At 42.2% G+C, this 16,449-nt stretch overlaps 1 protein-coding gene across 9 annotated transcripts in view; it reads right to left on the bottom strand.

Annotated features, from left to right (window-relative positions):
* Window positions 1–5,865: 5,865 nt before the first annotated feature.
* ELF2 (E74 like ETS transcription factor 2) overlaps window positions 5,866–16,449 on the bottom strand; it is a 66,662-nt gene continuing 56,078 nt past the window's right edge. For all 9 annotated transcript variants that reach the window (XM_075127662.1, XM_075127658.1, XM_075127660.1 and 6 more), the window contains 3 exons: window positions 10,269–10,461; window positions 9,444–9,794; window positions 5,866–7,584 (listed from right to left, as the gene is read on the bottom strand). In XM_075127662.1, the coding sequence (XP_074983763.1) occupies window positions 6,957–7,584; window positions 9,444–9,794; window positions 10,269–10,461 (1,172 nt within the window). In that variant the 3' untranslated portion in view covers window positions 5,866–6,956. The remainder of the gene's footprint in view (window positions 7,585–9,443; window positions 9,795–10,268; window positions 10,462–16,449) is intronic.

Genomic DNA, 16,449 nt, shown 5'->3' on the forward strand with positions numbered 1-16,449 from the left:
AATGAGCAGGAGAGCAACGATCTTTGTTGTTGTTGTTTTGGGGGATGGGGGGAGGACTCCATGCCACAGCGTGACTGATTCTAAAGTACAAATGTCTTCACCACCCAAGTTCTTCTGGGACTGTGCCTGCTCTGTGAACACACACTACTCAATATCCAGTGTCACATTCTCGGTTTTAATCTTAGGTAGAGGCTGTGTTAACTTTTATCATCACTGAGCCCTTGTCCCCACCCCAAAGTTATACTGGAGGAAGTAATGATGAAGTTATTTCATTGTCTGAAAGTTTGTTTTTAAAAAACAAAAACCTGCTGCAAGTTCATCTTTCAACACACACAGAGCTTAAACAATTGGATTCAAAGTAAGGTCACTTGCCCACCCCCCATCCGCCCCCCCAAAAAACCCCTAATACCCACTAATAGGTTTACATGTGGCATAAACTGAATTTAACTTGTTCTGTCTATGATCATCTTTGTTTGAAATGGGCATCTACGTTCAACCAACTTCCAGTGAGTAAGGACTGAGATGTCAGTCCCCACAATACAGTAAATTTACTTTTTCTTAATATTCAAGTTGATATATGACACTGTCTTTTATCCACTAACTATACTGTACCCCTAATCAATCTCTGCTGTTATTCACCAAGCAGAGGAAGTGACAAAGAACATAATTTTTGTTGGGAGGAATTTTTCCTCCAAAGCAGCTTTTCAATATTGTTGAAGTCCTTGGATCAGTCTAGTAACAACTGACTCCTCTCCCTTTAATCAAAGCTAAGTGTAAGATGCTGGCAACTATCTGCTAGAAAAATGCAAACTCTTGTTCTGGACTGTTTCATGCTAAGAAGGTGGACTTCCTCAAACTGACAAATAGGATAGGTAACATGACAACCGATTGTCTGTTTCACAGTTTGCAGCAGTTGCCATGAGAACAGACAGTTTTGAGCAGATGGCATAGGATTCCGGTTTTGTAATTGATAGACCGAGGCCCCTGCCACAACAGGCATTAATAGTCTGATATTCAGCTCTCTATTCAAGGTCACAACACAGGAAAGGCAGCCCTCTATTGCCACTCATGTTTGACCTAGGTCTGGTAGTCTGGCTTACACAGAAATAGAATATCTTTGCTATAAAATGCAGGTCTCATTTGAGAAGTGACTTTGAACTAATGTCATTGTGGGATTCCAGGACCATGTCTCAATGGCTTCTGTATCAAATGTGCTCATTTTACAACTAAAGATGTTCTTTTGACCAGCACAGGCACCCCGGGCTCTGAGTCAAGCCTGGATTCTTTCTACCTCGAGCAGCAGCAGGCTCAAGAAGTTCGGCCGACCAAACCAGGACTGCGGTTACACAGGTCCAAAGGTATTTAGAGATGCAGATAAGCACCAGGATCTTCAAAGGGGTCTAGATGCCTAATTGCCATAGCTGCTTTTGAAAATCCCATTAGGCACTTTTAGAGTCTGCATGTTTAGACACCTAAATAACTTTGAAAATCTAACCTAAACCCTCTTGTCTTCAAATCATGTCCTCAACAACCCCTTCCTTGCCTCCAATGACGTTGTACAGGTGTCATTAACTGGAATTTACTAAGTAATATGGTGGAGAGTGGGGAAGGAGAATTGTAGAAGTAGTAAATTTTGAGCTTCAGTTAGGGGTGAGAATTTCTTTCCTTCAAGCATGATCTGTAAAAACCATCATCGAGAGGCTGCTGTTGCTCTAGTCACTCAGGGGTTTAAGTGTTAGTGCTACCCCCCTCTCCAAACTACCACCAGCCTAAGCTGCCAAACTGAGCAGAGTACTGTGTGGGTGCTCTGAGGAGCAACTTTCTTAATTTCAGGGTAGCTTAAGAGAGCTTCCTCCCGTAGCTCTCAGATATACAGTACCTTGATAGTGACCAGAGCCTGCCTATCCTTCTAAGAGGCAAGTTTAAAAAGAACTAGATAAAGGGACTGGATGTTTGAAGTGCACAGTAAGCATCCCTTCCATTTCAGCCATAGCATACTCATGGAGGCTTTCAGATTTTAACAGCATTTGCTGTGCTTCTGATGAGTGATCTGCAGCAGCATTCACAAGTGTGCCACACTCACTGCTGGAAAGAGGGGACAGCCAAGATAGTGGCAGCTCAGAACTTAACTTTAGGCTGTTGGGCTCAGAAGTACAACTTACATCTGCTCTCTATCCTTTTATTTTTATGATTGCATGAGGAAGAGGTAGAGGAAGTCCTGACTACAGTCTAGTAAGTGTCATCAAGTCTGGATCCTTACTTGTGTATAGAAACTTCACTCTAACTAGAGTTGTACATTAGGTGGAAGGGAGTTCCTCTGAACTCCACGTATTCAAAGGTTCATAAAGTTTCATGCTGTGGGCCATATCTTAACTGTCTGAGTGACGTCAACTTCTCTCAGGCATGGTCATGCAACATCCCTTTGGTTAGCAATTGCTTATATGGAAGACTTATAAAAGTGTTCTTTAAAAAATATGACACTCTCCATTGCATGTTCTCTGGTTCTTTCACCTCTGCCTCTCAACAGTGGTTCTAGGCAACTCCAACCCTACTGGCTCCAGTTGGCAAGGGCAGCTTTTTGTTTTTGATTCTCTCCTTCATAGTGGCAAGATAAACGAGACGTAGCGACTGTAGGCTGGGTGCCTTCTTTCCAATCCCTTCCACGCACCTCCAGGTTCTCGAAATAGGAGTCTGTGGAAGAGGCCAAGAGGAGGACACAGTCCCACTTGACATGGCAGCTCCTCAGGGACTAGTTGGCGAGCCTATCAACCACCTACCCAATCCCCTTCACACAAATAAGCTGACCAAGGGCATTGTATACAACGTGAGGATGCTGTCATTTTTTTTAATCCGGCCTCCTCTCTGGTACTGCAGCACTTCACCAGCAGCAGGGTTCAGCTTCTTCATCCTATAGGAACCTCTGATTCTAAGGGTTAACCATTAGGACAAAGGATGCCCGACATCCACACTGAATGCTGCTCCAGCCCTTTCCCTGAGTCAGTTCTCTGCCTCTCAAACCTCTCTTCTACTGTGAGTATATTCAGAGGGTGCTCACTATACAGCAGACTTTATGCTTCCTACCCACTGGCTTACCTGTATGAAGTCAATCTGGGTTCTGTATCATCTCTTCCTGCCTGAAGGGCTTGACTTGGTCCTGGTTCTGGCCTGACAACTCCCATTCTCCTTCACTACTTCCCCCTACAGACATGCAACCCGGATTAGCTGGCCTTTTTAGTTAAGGTGCAGCTTTCCTCTCTTTACATCTCCTTTATTGATCCACAAGCTCTCTAGACTATAAACTCAGACTGTGCTTAAGTGAATCTAGAGTCTGTACAGCCCTCTGCTCTCAAACTGTAATAACCATGCAGTATCCCCCTCTAACCACTGTTGTCCATCTAATTCTCATATGGATACAGAACTCTGCTACGTATTCCTGCCAACACCAAAAGTTTAAAACATCAGCTGAACAAACAAAGTGGACAGTGAGACATGCCAAAACCCAAAGTTAAGCTTAAGCCTCAAATTTTAATAAATGCTTTTTGCTGAACTTCTTCTGCCTGCCCAAACCCTGTCACCAGAAAATACAGTCTCTCCACCCTGCTAAGAGAACAGGTTTTGTAGCTGATCACCACTATCTGACTTCTGTGGGAAAAAGGGAAATGAGCCACTAAGTTATTTCACTGTTTGTGTGTGCACAGTGGTTCCACTGACATTGAGGGGCAAAATTAGGACTCTCTGAACAGCTACTTCCACTAAATCAATGATGCTCATGATCACAGGCTGTTTCTCACACCCTGCAGTGGTTCTTTCTCCGGTTCTGGTCTAAGAGGGCTTTCACTTAAAAAGGTTCATTGGAATTTCATACATCCGGTAGCACACAAAGGAAACAAGTGACAGAAAAAAATTTTAAATAGATTGTTCAGACACAAAAACCTTACCTGAAATCCTCAGACTTGTGCTTGAATCAGATGATTGACAGCCCTGTGTTGGCAAAATCCTCAATTATTCAAAGGGAGTTGAAAAATACCTTTTCCCTTTTGTTATTGACTGACTGCAGCACCAGAATCACCTATAGCATTTAATCAGAATAACCTAAGATCTCTTTTTTGTAAAGCTTCCATGTATTTTATTACATCATTTTGTTTTCCACCCACCTCCTCGGAAATTTGAAACAAATTGTCACCCCAATTTTCTTCTCCCTCATAAACAACTGAAAGAATCGAGTCAATGTGATCCAGTGTATAAGAGACCTGACTGGGAGTCAGAAGACTTAGATTCCATTCAAGTCTCTGCTGTTGTCTTGCATGTGACGTTGGGCAAGTCACCAAAAAACAAAACCACAAAATAAGACACTCCACTGTATACAGTTCTCCCCCTGAGGAGAGAATGAGAGAACAAATCGTGACAGTTGTAGTCATATAGCCTAATGAACTACTGGAAGGTGCTCAGATAAGAGTGATGAGCACAATGTAAGAATCTATATACAACAGAATTTAACAACTTAATCTCATAAAAGACAGAAATAGAAGGACAAGGACAAATGATTACAGCAAAGAGCCTAGATGAATAAAAGGGACAAGATAGAGGTATATAATATAAATGGATATAAAAGATAAGGGACCCGGTAGAATTCATGGGCACTGTTAGACATGTATATGGATAATGAACGTCCACAGAACTTTATAAGGAATATAAATCCTCATATTTCAGGGCATATGCCAGCCATTGACTGATGGGGATGAGGAAGGAAATCTCCCCTGGGGTCAGGCTGTTCCATAATCAGCCACTCTGGGATTCTTACACTGTTTTCCTTTGAAGTGTAGAGTACTAGCTACTATCACAGACAGAATACTGCACTGGATGGGCGGGTGGCTTGATTGAGTGTTTTATTCCTTATTACTGTGTTAAATCTGTTTTCTCTCTCTGTAAAATGAGGATAACATTCATCTAGGTTCGGTAAAGCATTTGGAGAGCTAAAGATGAAAGTGGCATATAAAAGGAAATATTTCCTTATTATTTTTTATGTTTCTAATCCAGAGAAAAAAAAGTGCCCAGAGAGGTGGTAGAGGGGACAGTGTGAGTAAGGCGTACTAACTAATCTATACTCTTCACAACCTCCTGCAATGAACCTAAGGGAATTTAACTTTTCCTTCAGCCACTCCTAGTTCTCACATTATGACTAAGCCCCACTTGTCCCTGTGTTATGTCCTTATCATTCACCCTCCTGTTTCCACTCACATCCTAACCCACTCTTTTCCATCTTCCCTTGCCTCATCTACTGCCCCACAGACCAGGTCCTCCAAAACACCTTTGCAATTCATTTATATATAACAGAATCTTGAAGGCATGCACATGACTATCCAAAGTAACCACGCTCTCCTTTTTGTAACCTTTGTTGTCCCCAGTCTCGTCTCAGTTTTATCATTCGTGTCTGATCTTAAGAACTGGAACTGTCTTATCAGTGTGTAAAAGTGCTTAGTAATACTTTGGACACTACATAAATAGTAAATAATAACTGCTGTGTTACCACTTAATGCTGTTACTCAAAAGTGTTCCGTTCAATCGAATCAATGTAATATCAGCTGTACTCTGCCAACAGAGGATTTTACACAGCACATGTCCATCAGCAGTCATTAGGTTAAAAAATAAATTGCCAATTATTCTGACGACCTGCCTCACAACACTATGTGTAAGGGAGCAGAGTTCTTCCATCAAAAGTGTAAGGGAGCTCCAAACTACCTGACTGTGTCACCGCCCTCTTAGCCTGGTGACTGGAGTATATCAAACAAACAGGTAAGTAGTTGGAGAGAGGGGAAACAAGTTATCTTCTTGTTTCCTTTTTTAAGAAAAACAAACACACCAAAATCAATTAAATTTCATTTCTATATTTCAGTAAAACCTACTTGAATACACTTTGAAACAAGAGTACAACAAAATAGAATATACTTCAAATGTTGAATATACAAACTATTATAGTTCATTCTGAACACTGGTACTTCCCTCTTAACTTCAACTAAGAAACTGTACAGGTTTAGAACTACCTGACAAAAATTCATGCTGAGCGTGACCTTTCAAGTGACAGAGTGGAGCTGAAACTGAAATGTATGCACAGATGTCAAGGCTAAGTGAGTGACATAGGCATGTTACAGCAAAAGGCCAAAAGCCTGCTGCTATTTTGTCCACAATTAAGAAATTTAGACAGACTTTAACTACCATACAAAATATGTTACATGTAATTCTATAACAATACTGTGCTAGGTACAAGATTTTTAAAAAATTTGTTTTAATAAAAAAGCTTTACACAAACAAGCCATTAGCTTATTTCAAGAAAGATAACTGAAAATCAGTCTAAGGCTTTCATTTTAAATCTGCTAAGCTGTATGATACAAAATCCCTCTAGGTCTCTTTGTCTTCTTTTAGAAGCTCTTAATCCTCTCCTTTAATTCACATTCTAGTATACCTAGTAGCAGAGTTTTTCACATAGCACCAGTTGAGTACTGTGCGCACACAGTAGTAATTGCTGGTATGCATACAAAAATGCATCAGATTTGCCATTTGTAACAATGAGACTCCTCTCCCCCTGAAAATTAAACCAAGACAAGCCTCTCACAGAACTCATTTTAGTGTTCCAGGTCTTAGTGTAACTTGATATCGTAGTGAACTGTTTGGTCCCTTTCAGTCCAGTCCCTATAGTTTTCCTTCTTCATAGGTTCAGTTGTTTCCCAACTGAAAGAGGCAGTTTTCTGTCAGCATATGAATGTGTGGTTCAATTCCCACTGAAACATGGGACAGTTAGTTAATTTCCAGCAAGTCTCTGATATACGCATGTATGTTTACATTTTTAAACTCTCATTTTTGACTTCTTGATCATGTCCATTCCCCCACCCCACCCCAAGTCTGTCAGAATGCTCAATCAATAAAAGTCAGGAAAATCCATGTTGGTAACTGCCTTTTCTTCATTTCTCACATGTTACTATTCCTTCTGTTTTCATTGTTACAGGAAGGGCAATGGCTGAGGGCGTACTAACTACTACAACATGCGTCACAGTCTTGCTTCCATCTGCTGGCTTTTCTTCTTGCACAAGTTGCAGTGTTTTCATTTCACGTTCCTGTTTTAAAGCCACTGTATCTGTTTTCACGTCTGGCCCTTTTATGACTGCACTAATAACTCTGGGAGGAGTCTGGCCAGATGCCTGCTGGGCAGGCATTGATAGTCTCATTACTGGTGTCCCATGAGCTATAGACACAGGGGTAAGTGCTCTCACAGCCAATGGGGTTCCGACTATGTTAATACTTCCTGACCCAGTCAGGCCTGTTTTTGTCTGCAACTGACACTGTGCGAGTTGCGTAGCAGGGATGGTAATGATTTTGGCAGGCTGCATTGTGATTTTATCTCCATTTTCAGCAGATGCTGGCATCACGGTAGGGATTGTCTGGATTACTACCTTTGGGGTTGTTGCCGTTGTTGGACTTGTGCTGGTTATTAATGGTGACCCTGCATTTACTGACTGTACTGCCACAGTTGAAATTTTCTGCCCCAGAGATGTCATTACGACAGGCACTTGCATCGCCACACGAACAGTCCTATTGAAAGATTAATATATATGTATATACATTCATTGTGTTAAAACAGCTGTCAGATCACCACAAAAATTAAAAGGGATAAAAATGCCAGGATTTACAGGGAGTTGTGCCAAAAGAAAACTGTACCATTTTTGATACACCCAGCAATCAGAAAAAGCATTCACATCCTTTTTCTTCAGTTAAATAAATCATCAGATTATTTAAAAAATGAGTCTGGTGGCAAGCATTCTGATAGCAGCAGCACAATGAGTGGGCTGCGAATCTGTCACAGAGGTCATGGAATCCGTGACCTCTATAGCGGCTGGTGCTGGCCCAGGGACTGCCCGTGTCGGGCAGTTTGGGTGTGTGGGATGGTGCTCAGGGCTAGGGCTAGGGGCAGGGGTTTGGGGAGGGGGCACTACCTGGGTTTGGAGGCCCCCTCTTCAGTTCCCAGGCGGCGGGGGGGGGGGGGGGGGTCTCCGCACCGCATGCTACCAGCGCCTGCAGACACTGTCCCCACAGCTCCTATTGGCTGCGGTTCCCAGCCAATGGGAGCTGCGGCAGCCGGCGCTTGTGGCAGGAGCAGCAAGCAGAGGAGCCCCTGCCCTGACCCTACCTCCACTGCCTAGGAGCTGCAGGGGCACAGAGCCGGGTAGGGAGCCCCGCCAACCCTCCTACCGCCCAGTACCAACGAGGGACACGTGCTGCAGCCCGCACTGCCCTCCCCCAGCACCAGCGGGGGTCCTGGGCTGCCTGCTGCGGCCTTTCCCCCCAGTACCAGTGGGGGTCCCGGCGTGTGCTGCAGCCTGGCCCCCACCTCCCCCGCACCAGCAGGGGTCCCAGGTCACCTCCCCCAGCACCTGCAGCATCCCAGACCGCTCCCCCCCGAGAGCGCCCCTGCCCAAGTTTTAGTCACGGTGGGTATTCTTAGTAAAAGTCATGGACAGGTCACGGGCCCATGGACTTTTGTTTACAGCCCGTGACCTGTCCATGACCTTTACTAAAAACACCCATGACTAAAACATAGCTTTAATGATGAGACATTATCATGAGATGCTTGCAATGGGCTCTAGTCCCAGAAGCTAGACTGGTAAATCAGTTTCCATCCGGTAATAATGCTATTTTGATAATCTCAAAAAATTCAAAAATTTTATGTTTAAAAACAAAATCTGTTTAAATCAGTGGTCCCCAAATTGTGGGGAGCGCCCCCCAAGGCAGCATGGAAGAACATTCGGGGGGGGGGGAACAGCAAGGCCTGTATCAGCCCACATGGGGGGCAGACAGGGAGTGCCATGCAGCCCTGCTCTGCCCCCAGCTCCTTTCCAGCCCCACCCCCAGTCACAGCTCAGGCCCCAGGAGCAATCTGTTTCTTGGCCACAGCGGTGGCTCTAATCCTGGCCCCGTTACCAGCTCCCAACCACGGCCCCCAGGAGGGGTGCGGACAGGTTCCATTATTGGTAAGGGGGGTGTGATGGAAAAAGTTTGGGGACCACTGGTTTAAATAGTAAGGCCAAAGCTTTCTAAATTAAGGGAGTCTAAAGTTTGACTCCTAAATAAGTGGTCTCATTTTTCATGAGCTGAGTACTTAGCAGGTCAGTCTCACTGACTTGCAGGCTTCTCAGCCCTTTTGATGAATCAGTCCACTTATTTAGGAGCCTAAATATGGACCTTGGGAGCCACAAAATCCTATTTTTGAAAATCTTGGCCTAAGGGCTTCATCACTGGAGACCAGTTTACAACCACCTATGCTGGGCTCCCATTACCACAAGTATTGTTTTAGCAAGGTGGCTGACACCAGCTTATCTGTAGGCACTATATTACAACAAAACTCAGCTTCCTGACTGAAGGGTTCAGCAGATGACAAACAATGTGGCACGAACCTGGGAGCTGCTGTTGCTGGAACAGTGGTAGTGGTGGTGGGAGGACGAGATGACGTTTCATGCCCTGGAGAGGCAATATTCACAACTCTGGTGACTGCCTTCTCTGCTCTTGTACAATTTAACAGAGAAGAATTTTTTCCACCACGTGCAGATGCTGCTGCTTTCAAGAGGCTTTCTGCAGACAATGACACTCGTTCCAATGACTTCTCATCTGTAGACATTGATAAATCTTCATTGCAGGATTCACTTTTGTCATCATCTATGACCACTATGTTTTTTGGCATCTCCTTAAACTGATATACCAGCCTTTGCCCCTCAACCTTTGCAAGAATTCCCCTTTGATAGTAATATCTGCAAGGAAAAGTACAATTATGAAGTAAACAACACTGATGGATGTACATAGGGACTCAACATTTCAAACTTGCTTGTTGACATAGATCAAAAACACACTAATTTCTACAATAATAGGAAAAAAAACTATCAAACATACTGGCTAAGCATAACTATTCAACAATCATGGCTTAAAAGTTTGGATTGTGGTTTTTTTTAAATCATGTTTATACAAAATATTTAAAAAATAAAATATATTCACTGGGAATATGAAAAAGCCATGAAAATGGCAGAGATTATGATTTATAGTCTACAGTTGCATTTTAACTCTTGTAAAGAGTTAAAATCTAGTAGCTATAGAGAAATTTAGGTCAGATGTTTATGATCATACTTTTTTGGGTTTTTTTTAAGTCTCCGATTTAAAATGACTAATTATATAATTGCAGATTATTTTGTAATTAAAGGAAAGCCCCAATATTCTTCTCCTTCATTTACCTCAGGGCCCTTCCCATTGTCTCATAGTTCATGTCAGGTTTGTTCTTGTGCTTTCCCCATAGCTTGGAGACCGCTTTGGAGTCCACAAGTTTAAAGATGCCCTTCTCTCGCTGAGTCCACTTAATGTATCTAGGACAAGTATTTTTGTCCTGAAGAAGATCCAGAAGGAACTCCCACAAATACGTTGTATTTCCTACAAAAACAGAAAGCATATGAACGTTAGACAACTTACACTTAAAGATATTAAAATCCTCTCCATATATAGACATACAAAAGTGCACTTCGACAACTATCTGATACAGAAACTCTGAATGACTACATTACATACCATCCTCTGCCTAACCTTCACTTGTAATGTGAATGTATTTGTTCACTCTGATAAATTTAGGAAAGATTTCATAAATATTTACATTCTGAAACTCAAAGGGGCTAGCACTAGAACTGTGCTATGCCGCATGATGTGGGAGACTCATCAAACCAAAATTAGCTTTCAACTGCTATAAGAAAGGGAGTGATGGAGTCCTACACCACCAACACTTCCTGGCTGCCTAGAGGACATAAACAATGCTCTGAAAGGAGTTCTGTTCAGCTCTTAAGACCGCAGATAGCAGTTCCAGAACATAGGCTGTACATTCTCGGATGGAGTCTGGTGATGAGAAGAGAAGAGGAGAGAATAGAGAGATTACTTAAGGAAAGGGAGACTTTTTCTTTGGCAGAGGACAGGGGGAAAAGATATCCCCATACAGAAGCCCCTAGAAACCACCTTCTTTTTGACCTGCCTCCATCCCTCACCTTTATTACTGGGAGTTCAGTGTTCACAAGGTGTCTTAGCCTGTTCACTGGACTCCATTGCTGCGCTAAACCTTCCCAACAGTAACATCAGAGTGCCTAAAACACCTCTAAATCTCCATGCCATTCCCCTACCATGTAATATTATTTGTACTGCAGTAGCCCACAGCCATCATAGATCAACACCCCATTATGCGATGCAGTATACAAACAGAGAAGAAAAAGACTGTCTCTACCCCAAAAAGCTTACAATCTAAGTAAGTGTATGCTCTCAGGTTTCAGAGCTGTAGCATATGTAATAGAGAAGACCCAGCACTGCACTAAATTTGAACAGAGAAGCTGCTTGGACGGTCCAATTAGACCACTTCCATCTGGGAGAAGGGGGCTAGGAACAGAAAAACGCAGGCCACATTCTGTTTATTACAGGTGGAAGGAAGTGATTATGTGAACAAATCATCAAAATAAGAAAGAAAAGGAGTACCTGCGGCACCTTCGAGACTAACAAATTTATTTGAGCAGAAGCTTTCGTGAGCTACAGCCCACTTCATCCGATGAAGTGAGCTGTAGCTCACGAAAGCTTCTGCTCAAATAAATTTGTTAGTCTCGAAGGTGCCACAAGTACTCCTTGTCTTTTTGCGGATACAGACTAACATGGCTGCTACTCTGAAACCTGTCAAAAAAAGAAAGGAGAACCTGCAGAATCATGCGATGGGAGAGCAGGGCAAGGACTGTTGAATGCTGAAACACAGTTAAAAAGTTTGTCAATTTTGAGATTTACTCACACCTAAAAAAATAAAATAAAAAGAAGCCCTTCAATGAGAGTACAGATTAAAATCTGACCATCCTATTAAAGGGACACTCAGTCAGAGTCCCCAGATTTTGAGACCTGACCAAGTTTTCAATCCTGGAGGAAAGCAGGAGCCCAAGTAAATAAACAAAAGCCCATTAAAGAATAAATCTGTTTGTGCAACATGCTGCCATATCAATTAACAAATACTCAAGCATTCGCTCCTGAAACTTGGGGACAGCATCACTGAGGCTAGACTATTACAAAGTCTATGATAAAAGCACTGCAAAGTACATTTACTTCCCTTAGAGGTAGTTTAAAGAGTGCCACAGTCCTCAAAATTCCTTAAAATTTACTAACCCTTATCTGGGGAAGCTATTATAGTTCCACTTTATATTTCCACTTTACAGAGATTAAATGACTTGTCTAAAGCAATACAGGTCCTGATCCAAAGCGCACTAAAATCAATGTGAAACTTCTCACTGATTTCAATGAAATTCATATCATTCCCATAGTGAGTAACAGTCAGGAACACAATCTAGGAATCCAGTTCTCAGTTCTAACCAAGAGACCACACTTCCGAGACACTCCCAGATCTAATCATTTTATTCTGACTTGCCAAATGAAATGGAAACAAAGTTCCAGTACTAAGTGCTGTTTTTTAGATATAATACTTAATAGCTGTTCTATCTGCCATGATAAAAAAAGCAAAAATGAGTTTTCAATTCAATAAATTGCTCCTACTAGAAAAAATTAAACCGTTAATTTGCCGTAAATTCTTTGGAATTCTTTTAACCATTATTGACTTCTGGTCCACCCAGATAGGATTTCTCCAATGCTCATTACCAACATGCTAAACCCCAGCTATCAATGCTATCTGTCTTTCTGCAATAGCTTCTGCACTGAGAAAATGAAAACCTCACAGCGTTAAGCGAACAAGAATTTCAACATTTGTTGTTTCCCGTGCAAAAACACATTAGATCCACAAAGTGCCAGATCAAAGGAAATGGCCCTCATTTTGCTGCAAGAAGTGGTACTGGTGATTCAGTAGGTGGCACTCTTCCCTCATAGTCTGCATTGAACTAAATATGTATATTTCCATCAGCAGGAGTTTGGGACAGCCATATTAATCACAAAAGAGTGCCAATAAAACTAGATTATACCACTGCATATACCACTGCAACTATAATCTAAAACTAGATTATACCACTGCATATTCTGTAGCTATTACATATTTTCTAAAATAGTGTTTTTGTTAATATTTAATATAAATTTTAAAACATTTCAATGGGATTTTTTTAATCCCTTCACTTACAAAGCCAGGATCCCTTAGTGAATCCAAGCATACAGACCTCTGAGGAAGAGGAAATAATGCCTGAAAACCTTTTTAAATGATCTAAACTAGGTTTTCTTTGCACAGAAGTGTCACAATGGTAAAGCCCAATAGGGCAAGTCCTTCCAGGGCTAACGCACATGCTGTATCTCACTGGAAAGCTATGAACGTGCTCTAATGACTCAGAACCCTATCTGTGATTCAAGAAAGATTTGTCAAAACCGAGTTGTTTTCACACAAACGGTTCAGTTTCAACAAATCAGCGTTTTCAAGAAAAACTGTTTCATCAAAATACTTCCAACGACCTCTAAGTCATTCTTTACCACCTAGGGATCCCGCCCCCCCCACAATAAGGACTCCTCAGGGGACCAATTAAGCCACGTTTACAGCTACTTTGCACTACCACAGCAGCTCAAAGCACCAGGGATGCACCAGTGAATCAGTCTACATCTTTGTGTGCATATTATATGTATAATATAATCTTTGACAGTTGTAGTCCAATATGAAACTGGTTGCACACCATCTGCTGTCACTCCGCTAGTCCCTGAGAACCTTGCTGTCAGTGCTGAATTGCGTAAGGAGTTCCCCAAAAGATGCCAAATGTAAAAACGAACCATAAACATGCAAGAAACTCTTGAATACACAACAACCCCACAATACATCCCAGACAATAAACAAAATATACATCTAGCCAGGCTCAGGAGGAGAGAGAACTCTCCCCAATAAATCTTGGAAATTGAGAATCCTGTGAGATGACCCCTTCAAATAAGTACAATTACAGGTTAAGTAATTGCTTCTTCTTTAAAAATTCCAGGACTGTCAAATTCTTATTCTTGGAGACTAAATATTTTGAGAGATGTTAAGTTAGCCAATACCCAGCAAGATACATGAATTGTTTTTAATATAAAAGAAGGGGTTAGAGACACAAGCAGAGTCAGTCTCAAAGAAAAGTGTCCTCAGAAAAATAAACTTTCAAAATATTGGTCAACTAAAGAAGAGATCCCAAATGGAGAAAACACTCAAGGAGACAGGAGTTTAGACATTCTTCAGAAACAGGTTCTCTAAAAGGCCTAGAACTAGGTCACTTCCCTAATGTATTCTTCAAGTAATGGAAAGCCAGCTCGAGTGAAGCCAGTAGAAAGGAACAAAGTACATCAGCTAAATTTTAATGGAAATTAAGAGGGCTAAGAGGATGTTGAAATGCAAAGTGCTAAAACACAACACAAATGTATTCTTTAAGGGCAACCAAAAATCTGTGACAATCAATGGGGTTCACTGGAATACCAACAAGTAAAGGGAGCAATTAAAGAGCATAAGGACACTGCAGAGAAGTTAAATGATTTATTTACAGTGGTTTTCACAACAGACTTACCCTGGTCACACTACTCCTCCCCCATTCTCCCCCAGACACCTGCTCGCAAACACCAGGCCTCTGGAGCTCTACCCTGATAAGGAACCAGGTAAACAGGAGGGGACTCCTGGATTAGAACAGAGCATGTAGAGTTCTCTATTCTCCAAAGGAGGAGATTCTGCACTACCAACTACACTAGAGCTGAAAACCATACATGTCTCATTCTGTATGTTGCTATTAAGTTCACTAAACCTTTGTCTCTCTTGAGTTTGGTTAAGACCTTTGCTACCAATTGTACTAGCGGACAGGTGTACAGGAATTTCTCTCCTTTTCTCTTCTTCAACATAAAGAAACAAAAAGAAAAGGAGTACTTGTGGCACCTTAGAGACTAACAAATTTATTTGAGCATAAGCTTTCGTGAGCTCACTTCGTCGGATGCATTCAATGGAAAATACAGTGGGGAGATTTATATACATAGAGAACAAGAAACAATGGGTGTTACCATACACACTGTAACCAGAGTGATCACTTAAGGTGAGCTATTACCAGCAGGAGAGCTGGGGGAGGGGGGACCTTTTGTAAGTGATATCACATTTGTAGTGATAATCAAGGTGGGCCATTTCCAGCAGTTGACAAGAACGTCTGAGAAAAAATGGGGGGGGGGGCGGGGGGGAGATAAACATGGGGAAATAGTTTTACTTTGTGTAATGACCCATCCACTCCCAGTCTCTATTCAAGCCTAAGTTAATTGTATCCAGTTTGCAAATTAATTCCAATTCAGCAGTCTCTCGTATCCAGTTTGCAAATTAATTCCAATTCAGCAGTCTCTCGTTGGAGTCTGTTTTTGAAGTTTTTTTTGCTGAAGTATTGCCACTTTTAGGTCTGTAATTGAGTGACCAGAGAGATTGAAGTGTTTTTTCCGACTGGTTTTTGAATGTTATAATTCTTGACGTCTGATTTGTGTCCATTTATTCTTCTACGTAGAGACTGTCCAGTTTGACCAAAGTACATTGCAGAGGGGCATTGCTGGCACATGATGGCATATATCACACTGGTAGATGTGCAGGTGAACGAGCCTCTGATGGTGTGGCTGATGTGATTAGGCCCTATGATGGTGTCCCCTGAATAGATATGTGGACACAGCTGGCAATGGGCTTTGTTGCAAGGACAGGTTCCTGGGTTAGTGGTTCTGTTGTGTGGTGTGGTTGCTGGTGAGAATTTGCTTCAGAAAACAGTATCCCTTACTTAGGGTGATCTTTTCCTTATGCCACAAGCAGAAGTCCAAACCACTTTTTGTTTAGTAAGCAGCAAAGGCATCCATGTTTTGTGTCTTCCACTGGAGGAAGATCTGATATATCACATACTGATTCTGAGGCAACTTGTGAATACCTACTACCACCACCTTTCTGCTGACTGGAGGGAAGGGGCAGCAAGGAAGGATACTCTATGCATCAGTGGAACTGATGGTGAAAGCATGGCTCTTCTGACCAATTGGTCAAGAAAGAACAACTGGAAGGCTCTAAGGTAGTGACAGTTGGCAACACAGGGGCATGTATGCATACACACAGATAGGTGACGGTGGTCGTGCACTGACAAGCATTGCCTCGCAGGGCCAAAACACTTCACACTAAAGGCATTCTCTTCCTGCCTCATCTTGTGGACACAAAACCAAGTCTTGTGATGTAAGAAAATATATAATAATTAGTTTTCCACCTAGTTAAGCCAACCACTGAACCTACTGCTAAGGAAGGGTACTTCCTTGTGTATATTTAAGCTACTGCAGAGGCTGAATCCACTACTAATGCAACAAGCTTCTCTGAACATTGAACAGGGAGTCCATAAATGTATTATTATACAGCATAAGTGCAGACACACTGTCTTGCTTGCTCTGCCCGACCACAGGCTCTCCAGTGGCAGCGTA

This window comes from Caretta caretta, chromosome 4 (assembly GCF_965140235.1).
Source record: "Caretta caretta isolate rCarCar2 chromosome 4, rCarCar1.hap1, whole genome shotgun sequence".
Lineage (NCBI taxonomy): Eukaryota > Metazoa > Chordata > Testudines > Cheloniidae > Caretta > Caretta caretta.